At 42.0% G+C, this 13,893-nt stretch overlaps 1 protein-coding gene across 1 annotated transcript; it reads right to left on the bottom strand.

The window, feature by feature from the left end:
• Nucleotides 1-2,736: 2,736 nt before the first annotated feature.
• Nucleotides 2,737-13,280, bottom strand: LOC110486620 (uncharacterized). The gene is made up of 5 exons (XM_036939759.2): nucleotides 12,372-13,280; nucleotides 9,274-9,441; nucleotides 8,150-8,271; nucleotides 6,789-8,029; nucleotides 2,737-6,673 (listed from the first exon to the last, which is right to left on the bottom strand). Exons 1-5 carry the CDS (start codon nucleotides 12,840-12,842, stop codon nucleotides 6,627-6,629), a joined length of 2,049 nt encoding a protein of 682 aa, XP_036795654.2. The 5' UTR covers nucleotides 12,843-13,280; the 3' UTR covers nucleotides 2,737-6,626.
• Nucleotides 13,281-13,893: the final 613 nt, after the last annotated feature.

Genomic DNA, 13,893 nt, shown 5'->3' with positions numbered 1-13,893 from the left:
ACACTGATGCACCCAGAGAGAGAGAATAAAAACACTGATGCACCCAGAGAGAGAATAAAAACACTGATGCACCCAGAGAGAGAATAAAAACACTGATGCACCCAGAGAGAGAGAATAAAAACACTGATGCACCCAGAGAGAGAGAATAAAAACACTGATGCACCCAGAGAGAGAGAATAAAAACACTGATGCACCCAGAGAGAGAGAATAAAAACACTGATGCACCCAGAGAGAGAATAAAAACACTGATGCACCCAGAGAGAGAGAATAAAAACACTGATGCACCCAGAGAGAGAGAATAAAAACACTGATGCACCCAGAGAGAGAGAATAAAAACACTGATGCACCCAGAGAGAGAGAATAAAAACACTGATGCACCCAGAGAGAGAATAAAAACACTGATGCACCCAGAGAGAGAGAATAAAAACACTGATGCACCCAGAGAGAGAGAATAAAAACACTGATGCACCCAGAGAGAGAGAATAAAAACACTGATGCACCCAGAGAGAGAATAAAAACACTGATGCACCCAGAGAGAGAGAATAAAAACACTGATGCACCCAGAGAGAGAGAATAAAAACACTGATGCACCCAGAGAGAGAATAAAAACACTGATGCACCCAGAGAGAGAGAATAAAAACACTGATGCACCCAGAGAGAGAGAATAAAAACACTGATGCACCCAGAGAGAATAAAAACACTGATGCACCCAGAGAGAGAGAATAAAAACACTGATGCACCCAGAGAGAGAATAAAAACACTGATGCACCCAGAGAGAGAATAAAAACACTGATGCACCCAGAGAGAGAGACTAAAAACACTGATGCACCCAGAGAGAGAGACTAAAAACACTGATGCACCCAGAGAGAGAGAATAAAAACACTGATGCACCCAGAGAGAGAGAATAAAAACACTGATGCACCCAGAGAGAGAGAATAAAAACACTGATGCACCCAGAGAGAGAGAATAAAAACACTGATGCACCCAGAGAGAATAAAAACACTGATGCACCCAGAGAGAGAGAATAAAAACACTGATGCACCCAGAGAGAGAGAATAAAAACACTGATGCACCCAGAGAGAGAGAATAAAAACACTGATGCACCCAGAGAGAGAATAAAAACACTGATGCACCCAGAGAAAGAGAATAAAAACACTGATGCACCCAGAGAGAGAGAATAAAAACACTGATGCACCCAGAGAGAGAATAAAAACACTGATGCACCCAGAGAGAGAGAATAAAAACACTGATGCACCCAGAGAGAGAGAATAAAAACACTGATGCACCCAGAGAGAGAGAATAAAAACACTGATGCACCCAGAGAGAGAGAATAAAAACACTGATGCACCCAGAGAGAATAAAAACACTGATGCACCCAGAGAGAGAGAATAAAAACACTGATGCACCCAGAGAGAGAATAAAAACACTGATGCACCCAGAGAGAGAGAATAAAAACACTGATGCACCCAGAGAGAGAGAATAAAAACTGATGCACCCAGAGAGAGAGAATAAAAACACTGATGCACCCAGAGAGAGAGAATAAAAACACTGATGCACCCAGAGAGAGAGAATAAAAACACTGATGCACCCAGAGAAAGAGAATAAAAACACTGATGCACCCAGAGAGAGAGAATAAAACACTGATGCACCCAGAGAGAGAGAATAAAAACACTGATGCACCCAGAGAGAGAGAATAAAAACACTGATGCACCCAGAGAGAGAATAAAAACACTGATGCACCCAGAGAGAGAGAATAAAAACACTGATGCACCCAGAGAGAGAGAATAAAAACACTGATGCACCCAGAGAGAGAATAAAAACACTGATGCACCCAGAGAGAGAGAATAAAAACACTGATGCACCCAGAGAGAGAATAAAAACACTGATGCACCCAGAGAGAGAGAATAAAAACACTGATGCACCCAGAGAGAGAGAATAAAAACACTGATGCACCCAGAGAGAGAATAAAAACACTGATGCACCCAGAGAGAATAAAAACACTGATGCACCCAGAGAGAGAGAATAAAAACACTGATGCACCCAGAGAGAGAGAATAAAAACACTGATGCACCCAGAGAGAGAGACTAAAAACACTGATGCACCCAGAGAGAGAGAATAAAAACACTGATGCACCCAGAGAGAGAATAAAAACACTGATGCACCCAGAGAGAGAGAATAAAAACACTGATGCACCCAGAGAGAGAGAATAAAAACACTGATGCACCCAGAGAGAGAGAATAAAAACACTGATGCACCCAGAGAGAGAGAATAAAAACACTGATGCACCCAGAGAGAGAGAATAAAAACACTGATGCACCCAGAGAGAGAATAAAAACACTGATGCACCCAGAGAGAGAGAATAAAAACACTGATGCACCCAGAGAGAGAGAATAAAAACACTGATGCACCCAGAGAGAGAGAATAAAAACACTGATGCACCCAGAGAGAGAAAAAAAAACAGCTATCAATTGCACTTACTATACCGCCAGCCAAAACATTTGTATACCACCCAAACCATATATACAACTAGCAGAGTTATGATTAATCGGAGCTCATGCATATTCATCCATTTCTTCGACAAATCTACAGATAAGATAGTGGCAGGAAATGTTATCTAAAGGTTGCGCAAGAAAAATATGATCATGTCCAAAAACAAAAAATCACATGACTGTGGAGAAGCGAACTTGATTTAGCAAAACTATCCACATGTCCTCTGTAAATGATTGCAAAACAAAATACAAAAGTTGTTTTTAATATTATGATTTCATATAAAACAACATTCACACCTCAGAGACAGGAAGTCAGTCAATTACATTAAGTATGTGTGGTCTCATACATCTTTGGCATTTTTATATACAAGACTTCACACTATAATTTCAATGAGAAAATGTCCTTTGCTCTTTGTAATTGCTATGCATAGAAAATAAGCAAAATATGTCTTAGTCCCTATTGCTTCTTTTTTATTAAGATGACAGATATAGCCATGGATCAGTGACATGTTTATAATGTCACATAGGTTTAGGTATTGTTGTATGTTAACAGCAGAAGTGTGTGATCGGTGTCTGATCTGTTAAAACAACATCCATTATTCAGACACTACACACTCCAGTGGAGATAAGGGCCAGTCCACTATCAATTTAACAAAGTGCCCTTGGTAAGGTGATACCTTGTGTGAGAGAAGAGAGCTGATCACTTTTCCTTCTCCATAGTAACCTGAAGGATAGACACATTCAGAATAGATCTATACCTGGGATAGATGTGTTTTTAACGCCATCCATTTATTTAGGTTTAAAAGCAGCCGTTTCAATGACAGTGGTACAGGGAAGAGCAATACAACATGTGATTTTTTATGACATGTGAGCAGTAACATAAGATCAGTTTTCAAGCATCGAATGACTGAACGATCAAGTCTGTATTGGCATTTCCCTGACACAGGTGGTGAATGCCATCTGAGACGGGCAGGACTCAGGAGACACTCACTGGTATGTGGCATCAAATCACTCCTGCTAAACAACAACATTAGGCTCATATTGAAGGAAGTGGTTCTGGCATTGAAGACTCTCACTACTCTAACTGATAAGGTAGTGGCGGTCCACACAGTCTCACACCAAGTCTCACTAAGGAACATTATAGTAACACATAGAATGAGCAGCACATGTAATTACTATACTCCTGCCATGACATGTAATCACTATACTCCTGCAATGACATGTAATCACTATACTCCTGCAATGACATGTAATCACTATAATCCTGCCATGACATGTAATCACTATAATCCTGCCATGACATCTAAGCACCATACTCCTGCCATGACATGTAATTACTATACTCCTGCCATGGCATGTAATTACTATACTCCTGCCATGACATGTCATTACTATACTCCTGCCAAGACATGTCATTACTATACTCCTGCCATGGCATGTAATCACTATACTCCTGCCAAGACATGCCATTACTATACCCCTGCCATGGCATGTAATTACTATACTCCTGCCATGACATGTCATTACTATACTCCTGCCAAGACATGTCATTACTATACTCCTGCCATGGCATGTAATCACTATACTCCTGCCATGACATGTTATCACTATACTCCTGCCAAGACATGTCATTACTATACTTCCACCGTGACATGTCATTACTATACTCCTGCCATGACATGTTATCGCTATACTCCTGCCAAGACATGTCATTACTATACTCCTGCCATGACATGTCATTACTATACTCCTGCCAAGACATGTTATTACTATACTCCTGCCAAGCCATGTCATTACTATACTCCTGCCAAGACATGTCATTACTATACTCCTGCCAAGCCATGTCATTACTATACTCCTGCCATGACATGTAATTACTATACTCCTGCCATAGCATGTCATTACTGTACTCCCGCCATGACATGTTATCACTATACTCCCGCCATGACATGTCATTACTATACTCCTGCCATGACATCTAATCACCATACTCCTGCCAAGACATGTCATTACTATACTCCTGCCATGACATGTAATCACTATACTCCCATCATGAATATGTACTCACTATACTCCTGCCATGACATGTAATCACTATACTCCTGCAATGACATGTAATCACTATACTCCTGCCACGACATGTAATCACTATTAGCCTGCAATGACATGTAATCACTATAATCCTGCCATGACATGTAATCACTATAATCCTGCCATGACATCTAAGCACCATACTCCTGCCATGACATGTAATTACTATACTCCTGCCATGGCATGTAATTACTATACTCCTGCCATGGCATGTAATTACTATACTCCTGCCATGACATGGAATTACTATACTCCTGCCATGACATGTCATTACTATACTCCTGCCATGACACGGCATTACTATACTCCTGCCATGACATGTCATTACTATACTCCTGCCATGGCATGTAATCACTATACTCCTGCCAAGACATGTCATTACTATACTCCTGCCATGGCATGTAATTACTATACTCCTGCCATGACATGTCATTACTATACTCCTGCCAAGACATGTCATTACTATACTCCTGCCATGGCATGTAATCACTATACTCCTGCCATGACATGTTATCACTATACTCCTGCCATGACATGTTATCACTATACTCCTGCCAAGACATGTCATTACTATACTCCTGCCAAGACATGTCATTACTATACTCCCACCATGACATGTCATTACTATACTCCTGCCATGACATGTTATCGCTATACTCCTGCCAAGACATGTCATTACTATACTCCTGCCATGACATGTCATTACTATACTCCTGCCAAGCCATGTCATTACTATACTCCTGCCAAGACATGTCATTACTATACTCCTGCCAAGCCATGTCATTACTATACTCCTGCCATGACATGTAATTACTATACTCCTGCCATAGCATGTCATTACTGTACTCCCGCCATGACATGTTATCACTATACTCCCGCCATGACATGTCATTACTATACTCCTGCCATGACATCTAATTACCATACTCCTGCCAAGACATGTCATTACTATACTCCTGCCATGACATGTAATCACTATACTCCCGTCATGAATATGTACTCACTATACTCCTGCCATGGCATGAAATCACTATACTCCTGCCATGATATGTAATCACTATACTCCTGCCAAGACATGTCATTACTATACTCCTGCCATGACATGTAATCACTATACTCCTGCCAAGACATGTCATTACTATACTCCTGCCATGACATGTAATCACTATACTCCTGCCATGACATCTAATCACCATACCCCTGCCAAGACATGTCATTACTATACTCCTGCCATGACATGTAATCACTATACTCCCGTCATGACATGTCATTACTATACTCCTGCCATGCCATGTAATTACTATACTCCTGCCATGACATGTCATTACTATACTCCTGCCATGACATGTAATCACTATACTCCTGCCATGCCATGTCATTACTATACTCCTGCCATGACATGTCATCACTATACTCCTGCCATGCCATGTAATTACTATACTCCTGCCAAGACATGTCATTACTATACTCCTGCCGTGACATGTAATCACTATACTCCTGCCAAGACATGTCATTACTATACTCCTGCCAAGACATGTCATTACTATACTCCTGCCAAGACATGTCATTACTATACTCCTGCCATGACATGTAATCACTATACTCCTGCCATGACATGTAATTACTATACTCCTGCCATGACATGTCATTACTATACTCCTGCCATGACATGTAATTACTATACTCCAGCCATGACATGTCATTACTATACTCCTGCCATGACATGTCACTACTATACTCCTGCCATAGCATGTCATTAATATATTCCTGCCATGACATGTCATTACTATACTCCTGCCATAGCATGTCATTACTATACTCCTGCCATGACATGTCATTACTATACTCCTGCCATGACATGTCACTACTATACTCCTGCCATAGCATGTCATTAATATATTCCTGCCATGACATGTCATTACTATACTCCTGCCATAGCATGTCATTAATATACTCCATCTAATACTGCAGCTGATACGGGCAATTACTTCAAAATGTCCTCTGGCTCTGTCTCTCCCAGCTGATCCTGTCCTCCCTCTCTTCATCTCAGGACTGAATGCAGTTCCTCTTGGAAGGCTTCTTGTGTCCCTTTCCTATAGGGAAAGGAGAAAAGAAGGGATGATCCATCAAACAGTCCACGTGAGGGACTATTGCAGTTAATATTCAAAGACAAATGAAAACCACAAATGGTAGAATATAACAACATACCGTCATCCTCTCCTTTGTTGAGGGTCATTAGAGACATACTTCTTTGAGGCAGTTTTGAAGGCTTTTTGTTCTTAAATTTCAACAGGGACGGTTTCTCTACAATCTCAAATGAGTGCGCAGTGGCAATGCTATTTGTCTCTGAGACTTTGCGGGTAGAGGAGGGGTTTGGGCGGGTAGGGGAGGGTGTTGAGTGGGTAGAGGAGGGGTTTGGGCGGGTAGGGGAGGGTGTTGAGTGGGTAGGGGAGGGGTTTGGGCGGGTAGGGGAGGGTGTTGAGTGGGTAGAGGAGGGGTTTGGGCAGGTAGGGGAGGGTGTTGAGTGGGTAGGGGAGGGGTTTGGGCGGGTAGGGGAGAGGGTTGGGTGGGTAGGGGAGGGTGTTGAGTGGGTAGAGGAGGGGTTTTGGCGGGTCGGGGAGGGTGTTAAGTGGGTAGGGGAGGGGTTTGGGCGGGTTGGGGAGAGTGTTGGGTGGGTAGGGGAGGGGGTTCGATGGGCAAGGGAGGGGGTTGGGCGGCTAGGGGAGGGAGTTGGGTGGCTAGGGGTGGGGGTTGGGCGGCTAGGGGAGGGAGTTGGGTGGCTAGGGGTGGGGGTTGGGCGGCTAGGGGAGGGGTTTGGGCGGGTGGAAGAGGGGTTTGAAGGAGTGGCCCCATCCTCCTCTATAGTCTCACTGTTGTGATTGGATCCTCTGCCTTTCAGGAAGAGCCTGAAAGAACTGCGTTGTTTCTTTCCATCTAAGACCTGGCGCTTCAACGAACCTCCCTTCCCATCCTCCTCATCCTCCACAGGAGAACTGGGGGACTTCGCAGTGACCTTGTCCAGTTCCACACTACTGCCCCCTTTGGCATGGAGTAGCGTCGACAGTCCGTTCCGTTCGAGTCCACCGCCCAGTGAGTCTCTGAGTGTGGAGAGGTCCTGTAAGGACCCAGTGAGCCCGAGACTGTTCCCCACCACCAGAGAATACTTAGGGTTGTGGTATTTATGTGCAGGCACCCTCTGGTCAGCCTGCCCCCGAGAGTCCCCTAGAGACACCTGGAAACGGGAGGTGGACATCAACAGGGGCTTGGGGACCACCACCTTCCGTACCGGCGCAGGCATGGGAGGCTTGGTTATGTGGAACTCCTTGTAAAGGTCCACATTCTCAGATACAGCATACATTTCCCTGAAGTCATTGTCGAAGAAGTCCACCACCTGCCCAGACATTACTGTGATGGTGTTCCTGTCCATCCTAGAGGAGCTCCATGTGAAGCTGGAGATGACAGAACAAGAGAGTGAGACACAGACTCAAAGCTCAAAGAGTAGGAAGAAATCATGTTTGCTCTGGCTGAATGAATGTGAGTGGAAGTGTATGACTGAGAAAATGACTGACCTGTAAGAGCCAAACATAACCTTTTCTCCGTCCACCAGCATGTATTTGGAGCACAGAGAGCCGGGCAGCCTGCCAAATGACAGGGCCAGCCCAGAACCTTTCACCGTTCGCACACGCAGGTTCTGAAAGAGTCACACAGATACTGAGTTAGACAGGTGCCCTTATTACAGTATAAACCATGAGTCAGTGACTATCAGACTTCCAAGTACTGAACAGTATCATATCAAACACTAAGGGAAATTGTGCTGTTACCACCCACGACCAAAGTAAACTTTCAAGGTAAGCAAATCCGAAACTGGTGATGCAAGGGTTGAGTTAAACCCCTTGAGTATACAGTCGAGGCAGGTCTATTTACTGTGCAAGGAATGGGAGTGAGTTGGAGAGAGTGAAAAAGACTGTCCGAGACATAAACACAGAAACAGACACGTCAGAAGGATGCTACCCTATGCTGTTAACACTTGTTTGGTCAAGGATCAAGTTCCACAGGACTGGATTGTTTTCGGCACAATAAAGAGCAGTTTCTATGAAACAACAATGACAGAGTCTCGACACTGGAAGGGCCTTTCAGAGGCTTATCAACTGACACCACACACACACACACTAGGTTATCTGGCATTCCATATAAAATAGGCTAGATCTACTGCACAAGCTTTCGTCTACATAGATAAACATCTACAGATGTAGGATCTTAATTGGATCACCATGTTGCAGGAGAACTTTCATGCATTGCAGGACATTTTTAACTTGTGGTGTATTTGAGGTTTAAAGAGGCTTCTGAAGTTTGTAATTTCCACTTTGAAATGTCAGACTTGATTTTCCCTTATGAAAAATGTATCAACCCCTACAAAAATGCCCATGAATTATAATCCACATAATAATTCAAATTTCCTGTTGCTGCAGGATTATTAGCAATCTGGTTCAAAATAAGATCCTACACCAGTATAGAATGTGCTAATATGGATGATAATAAAATAATACGCCAGAGGAATATTCTGCTTTATACTGCCAAGACGTTGTGGCTGCACTCTGCTATTTACCAGGTAATGACATGGTAATACCATAGCTAACTATTACTTGTTCCTGTTGTTTGTTGCCTACTGCCTACCAAAGCATCCCTGTCTTACCCGTAGATGCAGAGCAGTGATCTGTAAACGAGTGCACATATCCAGGAAGTGGGGCATACCACGAGCCTCCAGTATGATGTACACAGCCACCCCTCGTCTCTGTGCTGCGTCCAATAGGTCCTGAAGGATCTGCAGGTCAGTAAGGTGGTCCATGACCACGGCTACTACCTGAGGATCACATATAGGACCGTCAGAGGAAGAACAGAGGGGGATGATATCTCTGAATCAAATCAAATTGTATTTGTCACATGCGCCAAATACAACAGGTGTAGTAGACCTTACCAATGCTTACTTAACCAACAATTCAGTTCAAGAAATAGAGTTAAGAAAATATTTACTAAATAAACTAAAGTGAGAAAAAAAATGATAGTAATCTAAAAGTACCACAAGAAAATGACATAACAATAACGAGGCTTTATACAGGGGTGGATTTCTTCAAAGCAGGAGATTTATGGTTCAATTGCTTGAGTAAGATTAAAATCTCCCTAATTAACTGGAAAAACGAGTTGAACCGAAATGTCAAGATGTATTTTCTTATGACATATTTTCCACTTCAATCCAAACAGAAGTATGTCAAAATATTTGAGAGGCTTGAGGTGACTGATAAATCTGATGAATAATACCAGACTAGTTGATATTTACAAAGATCAAGCTAGAGAGGACAGAGGAAAGGCAAAAGTGTAAATTCAATAAATAACCCCGACATCTCACACATGCTTGCGCACACACGATCATATACACACACAGACACACACACACACAGTTATTGTGTAAATCCTATAATCCTTGAATGGCATTCGTTTAGGTAAAAACAGAAATGGTTGTCTTTCAGGAGCAGAGACTTTGCATGTGAAGAAATGTGAGCACTGGTGCATTACTATGACCTAGTCCTGTACCACACTAGGATAAGGCAGTCTAATGCTCTCTGTTTTATGCTGACAGTGGTAAAGGAGTGGTGATGACAAACTATTGGACAGTGAAGGCCTTTTTATAGTAAGGCTAGAGTCACTTCCTGGCTCATCCTTTATTTTCTATTTTTTAATCTTTATTTTAACAGGCAGGTCAACTTAGAACAAATGTGTATTTACAATGACGGCCTGTCAACTATTTCAGTTTGTTTAGTTCATTGACATAGCTAGTCATATGCACACAGAACAGCTGGTCACGGGTTTGTCTTCCCTGTCAGTAGATCATTAACCTGTCTCAAGGAGTGTACGATGACCCCTCATTTGCATTGTTCTCAGTGAAATACCATCTTTTGGTATTTTTTTCATTAGTCCACTGTTGAAACAGTCCCACAACATGTTGCATCATCATGATGATGTGGAAAATAACACTTTGCTTCTTGAAAGTTCAATGTCTTGAAAACTTGACTGCTGACAAGCAAAACATTTTGGGACTGTGTCAACAGTGGACTAATGAAGAGCCAGAAACCGGATATGGACAAGAATCAACTTTGCATGTACGAGGATAAAACATATTAATATTGAGATTGCATGAAATGGAGATAAAATGTGAATGTAAATGTAAAGTGAGTATGCATTATTCCATTGTTCCAGAGAAGTTAACTGTAACCTGGTCAAACACTCCAGTCTCTTATCTGGATTTGGGCTACTTACACCCACAGTGTTTAAGCTCAAATTTGCATGCGTATCTCCTTTCCCTATAGCCGTGTCCTTCCAGAGTTATGCGTGTTCTTCCTCCGGACATTTAGTCCCAGGCAGCATGACTGACACGTTACCCAGCCATTTAGAGTGGGAGGGACACTTGATGGAGTGAGTTGAATTACAGTGGATGTGGGAGGAGAAAGCGTCGTGTGGATGTGTTTTTAAACACTGACATGAGGCTGCGGAAACGCTTTTGAATGACTTGTTACAGGTTCTGATGTGAAACTGTCTGACAATTACAACTGTGAAATGTTTGGCCTTTCCAGCTCCTCCACATGTGGCTTCGCTTGTTACAACATGCCTATCTACTGCATGTGTTCCATCCAGTTAGAGATCTACTGTGAACATTCATTTCAAAACTCCTGTTAACTGTTGATAATTCCTTGTAGAACGTAATGACGTGATGAAGGGGAGAAAATGAAGATGATTGAGATTACCATATCAGTGTTCTATATCTATGATAATAACAACATAACATAAATCAATAGTAAATCATCAATTATGTAATCGTTTCATTTCATAATAAAATCAAAACAGAAGTAGATGTTTTACATTGTTGCTAATCGCCTTGGTTCATTTTACAGTACGACTCCTCAGTTGAGCCAGGACCTGGCTGTTCTAAGCCTTAAGGACACACATCTCTTGTTGAATTCACATGACTGCCAAAGTCAGGAGGTGTGAATACTTTCTGAGGGTACTGCAGGTCAATGAAGAACAATTAGACACGTTCCCCTTTCTCTTTTTTTTTATACCTTCATTTAACTGGACAAGTCAGTGAAGAATTTTTTTTAATTTACAATGACTGCCTAGGAACAGTGGGTTAACTGCCTTGTTCAGGGGCAGAACGACAGATTTTTACCTTGTGAGCTCGGGATTTGATCTAGCAACCTTTCGGTTACTGGTCCAATGCTCTACGCACTAGGCTAGCTGAGAAGTAACGTTAGCCAAGCAGGCAATAAAACCTAATGTCAAAAAAAGGAGTTTGCTGTCACAAGGCCTATGTAACGACTGTAGTAACTACACTGACAAATTCAGACCTGATAAATAGGCCTATGTAACGACTGTAGTAACTACACTGACAAATTCAGACCTGATAAATAGGCCTATGTAACGACTGTAGTAACTACACTGACAAATTCAGACCTGATAAATAGACCACTAGAAGTGACACTAACTATCCTATGTAGTGTTGACAAGTTTACATTAAATTAACTCATTTTATAACTTGTCAAGATGAAGAACACAAATGCATGATTCAGGGTCATGCTGACTCAGGATTCAAAGTCATTTGTAAACTGTTCTGAGCTACAAAGAATAAGGGGGAACAATGTGAGGGCATCACTCAATAATTTAGGGCAGAGAAGAAATTATGTAAACTACGTTATTCACGTGTAATATGCCGTTATCAATTTATATTAGAACTGTAATTACCTTGTTAGATTCTTGAATGAGTCTCCTGACAACCTCTTTTATATGGGGCCCCTTGTTTTTGGGTGGGTGCGTGTGAACGGATACTCGAGTGACACCTTTATAGAAACTAGTGCTGCCTGGCCAGCCGATGTCAAGCGGTGGGACATCCGTGTCCGACATCTGAGGCCAGTATGTGGAGTGGACCCCCGAGTCTGCATTGGACTCCTGAGCCTTTTCGTATTCGCCCTTCTCGGACTCACTATCTGAATCATATTCATCAAAAGTTTTTCGAATCCATTTAATCTCGCGGGCTGATAGAAAGTCTCTGACGTTGTCCTCTTTCAATCGCATCTTGAACGCGCCATCACCGTTCTTCAATAGTTGCTCGAGCGCGGCTCGCTGCTCCTCGCAATAATAGAATTCTGCTTTGGATTCGGGTATCTTTTCGTTGACATGATCTTCGTCCATGCACAGAAGCTGAGACTCGGCCATAGCAGCGGTATCCGGAATTTGTCCAACCGTTAATTCTTCCTTCCCCCGCAGTTCTCCTTTGCATACACCTTTACCTGTAGGTGTTGGGCGCGTACACAGGTGACGTTCAAGAGGTAGGGGGAGGAGTTCTAAACTGTTATAATCAGGTTCAAATGTCAAGTTTTATTGTCACGTGCACAAGAACAGTGAAATGGCTTTCTTGCAAACTCTTTCCCAACAATGCAGTAATCAATATAAGTAGTAGGCTTACTATAAAACAAGGAAAAATAATCACAAAATAGCAAAGACGGCAACCATACAGTACGGCGCCATCTTTGTGTGTTGTTGGGGTAATTATTGCATGGAGAATGTGATTATTTTGAATTTCCATAAAGGCCAACCAAGAATTAAGTGGTGTCACGTAAAGCACATTCATACTGTAGTGTATAGGCTTATAGGTTTAACATAGACCTCAATACAGATCAATTAGCCTAGCCTATGATGTTGTAATGTCTAGCCAACTAAAATGAAATGACTCAAAGCAAAAACCAAAACAGTTCAATTCCAAGACCCTGATACTTTTCTTGGATGCTCTGGTTCTGTGACATACATAAAAATAAAAAAACATTTGGTCACAGGTCAGCAGTGTTGGGGAAGCTACTCTGAAAATATACAGTACCAGTCAAAAGTTTGGACACACTTACACATTGCAGGGTTTTAATTTATTTTACTATTTTCTACATTGTAGAATAATAGTGAAGATATCAAAACTATGACATAACACAAAGGGAATCGTGTAGTAACCAAAAAAGTGTTAAATTAATAAAAATATATTTGAGATTTGAGATTCTTCAAAGTAGCCACCCTTTGCCTTGATGACTGGTTTGCACACTTTGCATTCTCTCAACCAGCTTCATGAGGTAGTCACCTGGAATGCATTTCACTTAACAGGTGTGCCTTGTAAAAAGTTAATTTGTGGAATTTCTTTCCTTCTCAATGTGTTTGAGCCAATCAGTTGTGTTGTGACAAGGCAGGGGTGGTATACAGAAGATAGCCTTATTTGGTAAAAGAC

This window comes from Oncorhynchus mykiss, chromosome 13 (genome assembly GCF_057628025.1).
Source record: "Oncorhynchus mykiss isolate SJ-2025 chromosome 13, ASM5762802v1, whole genome shotgun sequence".
Lineage (NCBI taxonomy): Eukaryota > Metazoa > Chordata > Actinopteri > Salmoniformes > Salmonidae > Oncorhynchus > Oncorhynchus mykiss.
Note: the sequence above shows the minus strand (reverse complement) of the source record. Positions and strands in the feature narration are given on the sequence as shown.

Bases quoted from the DNA above. Each gene is read 5' to 3' on its own strand.
- LOC110486620 (XM_036939759.2), bottom strand. From the start codon at position 12,842: ATGGCCGAGTCTCAGCTTCTGTGCATGGACGAAGATCATGTCAACGAA. The intron at 9,442-12,371 runs GTAATTACAGTT...TGTGATCCTCAG, and splicing joins TCATTCAAGAATCTAACAAG to GTAGTAGCCGTGGTCATGGA. The intron at 8,030-8,149 runs GTCAGTCATTTT...TGTCATCTCCAG, and splicing joins GTTATGTTTGGCTCTTACAG to CTTCACATGGAGCTCCTCTA.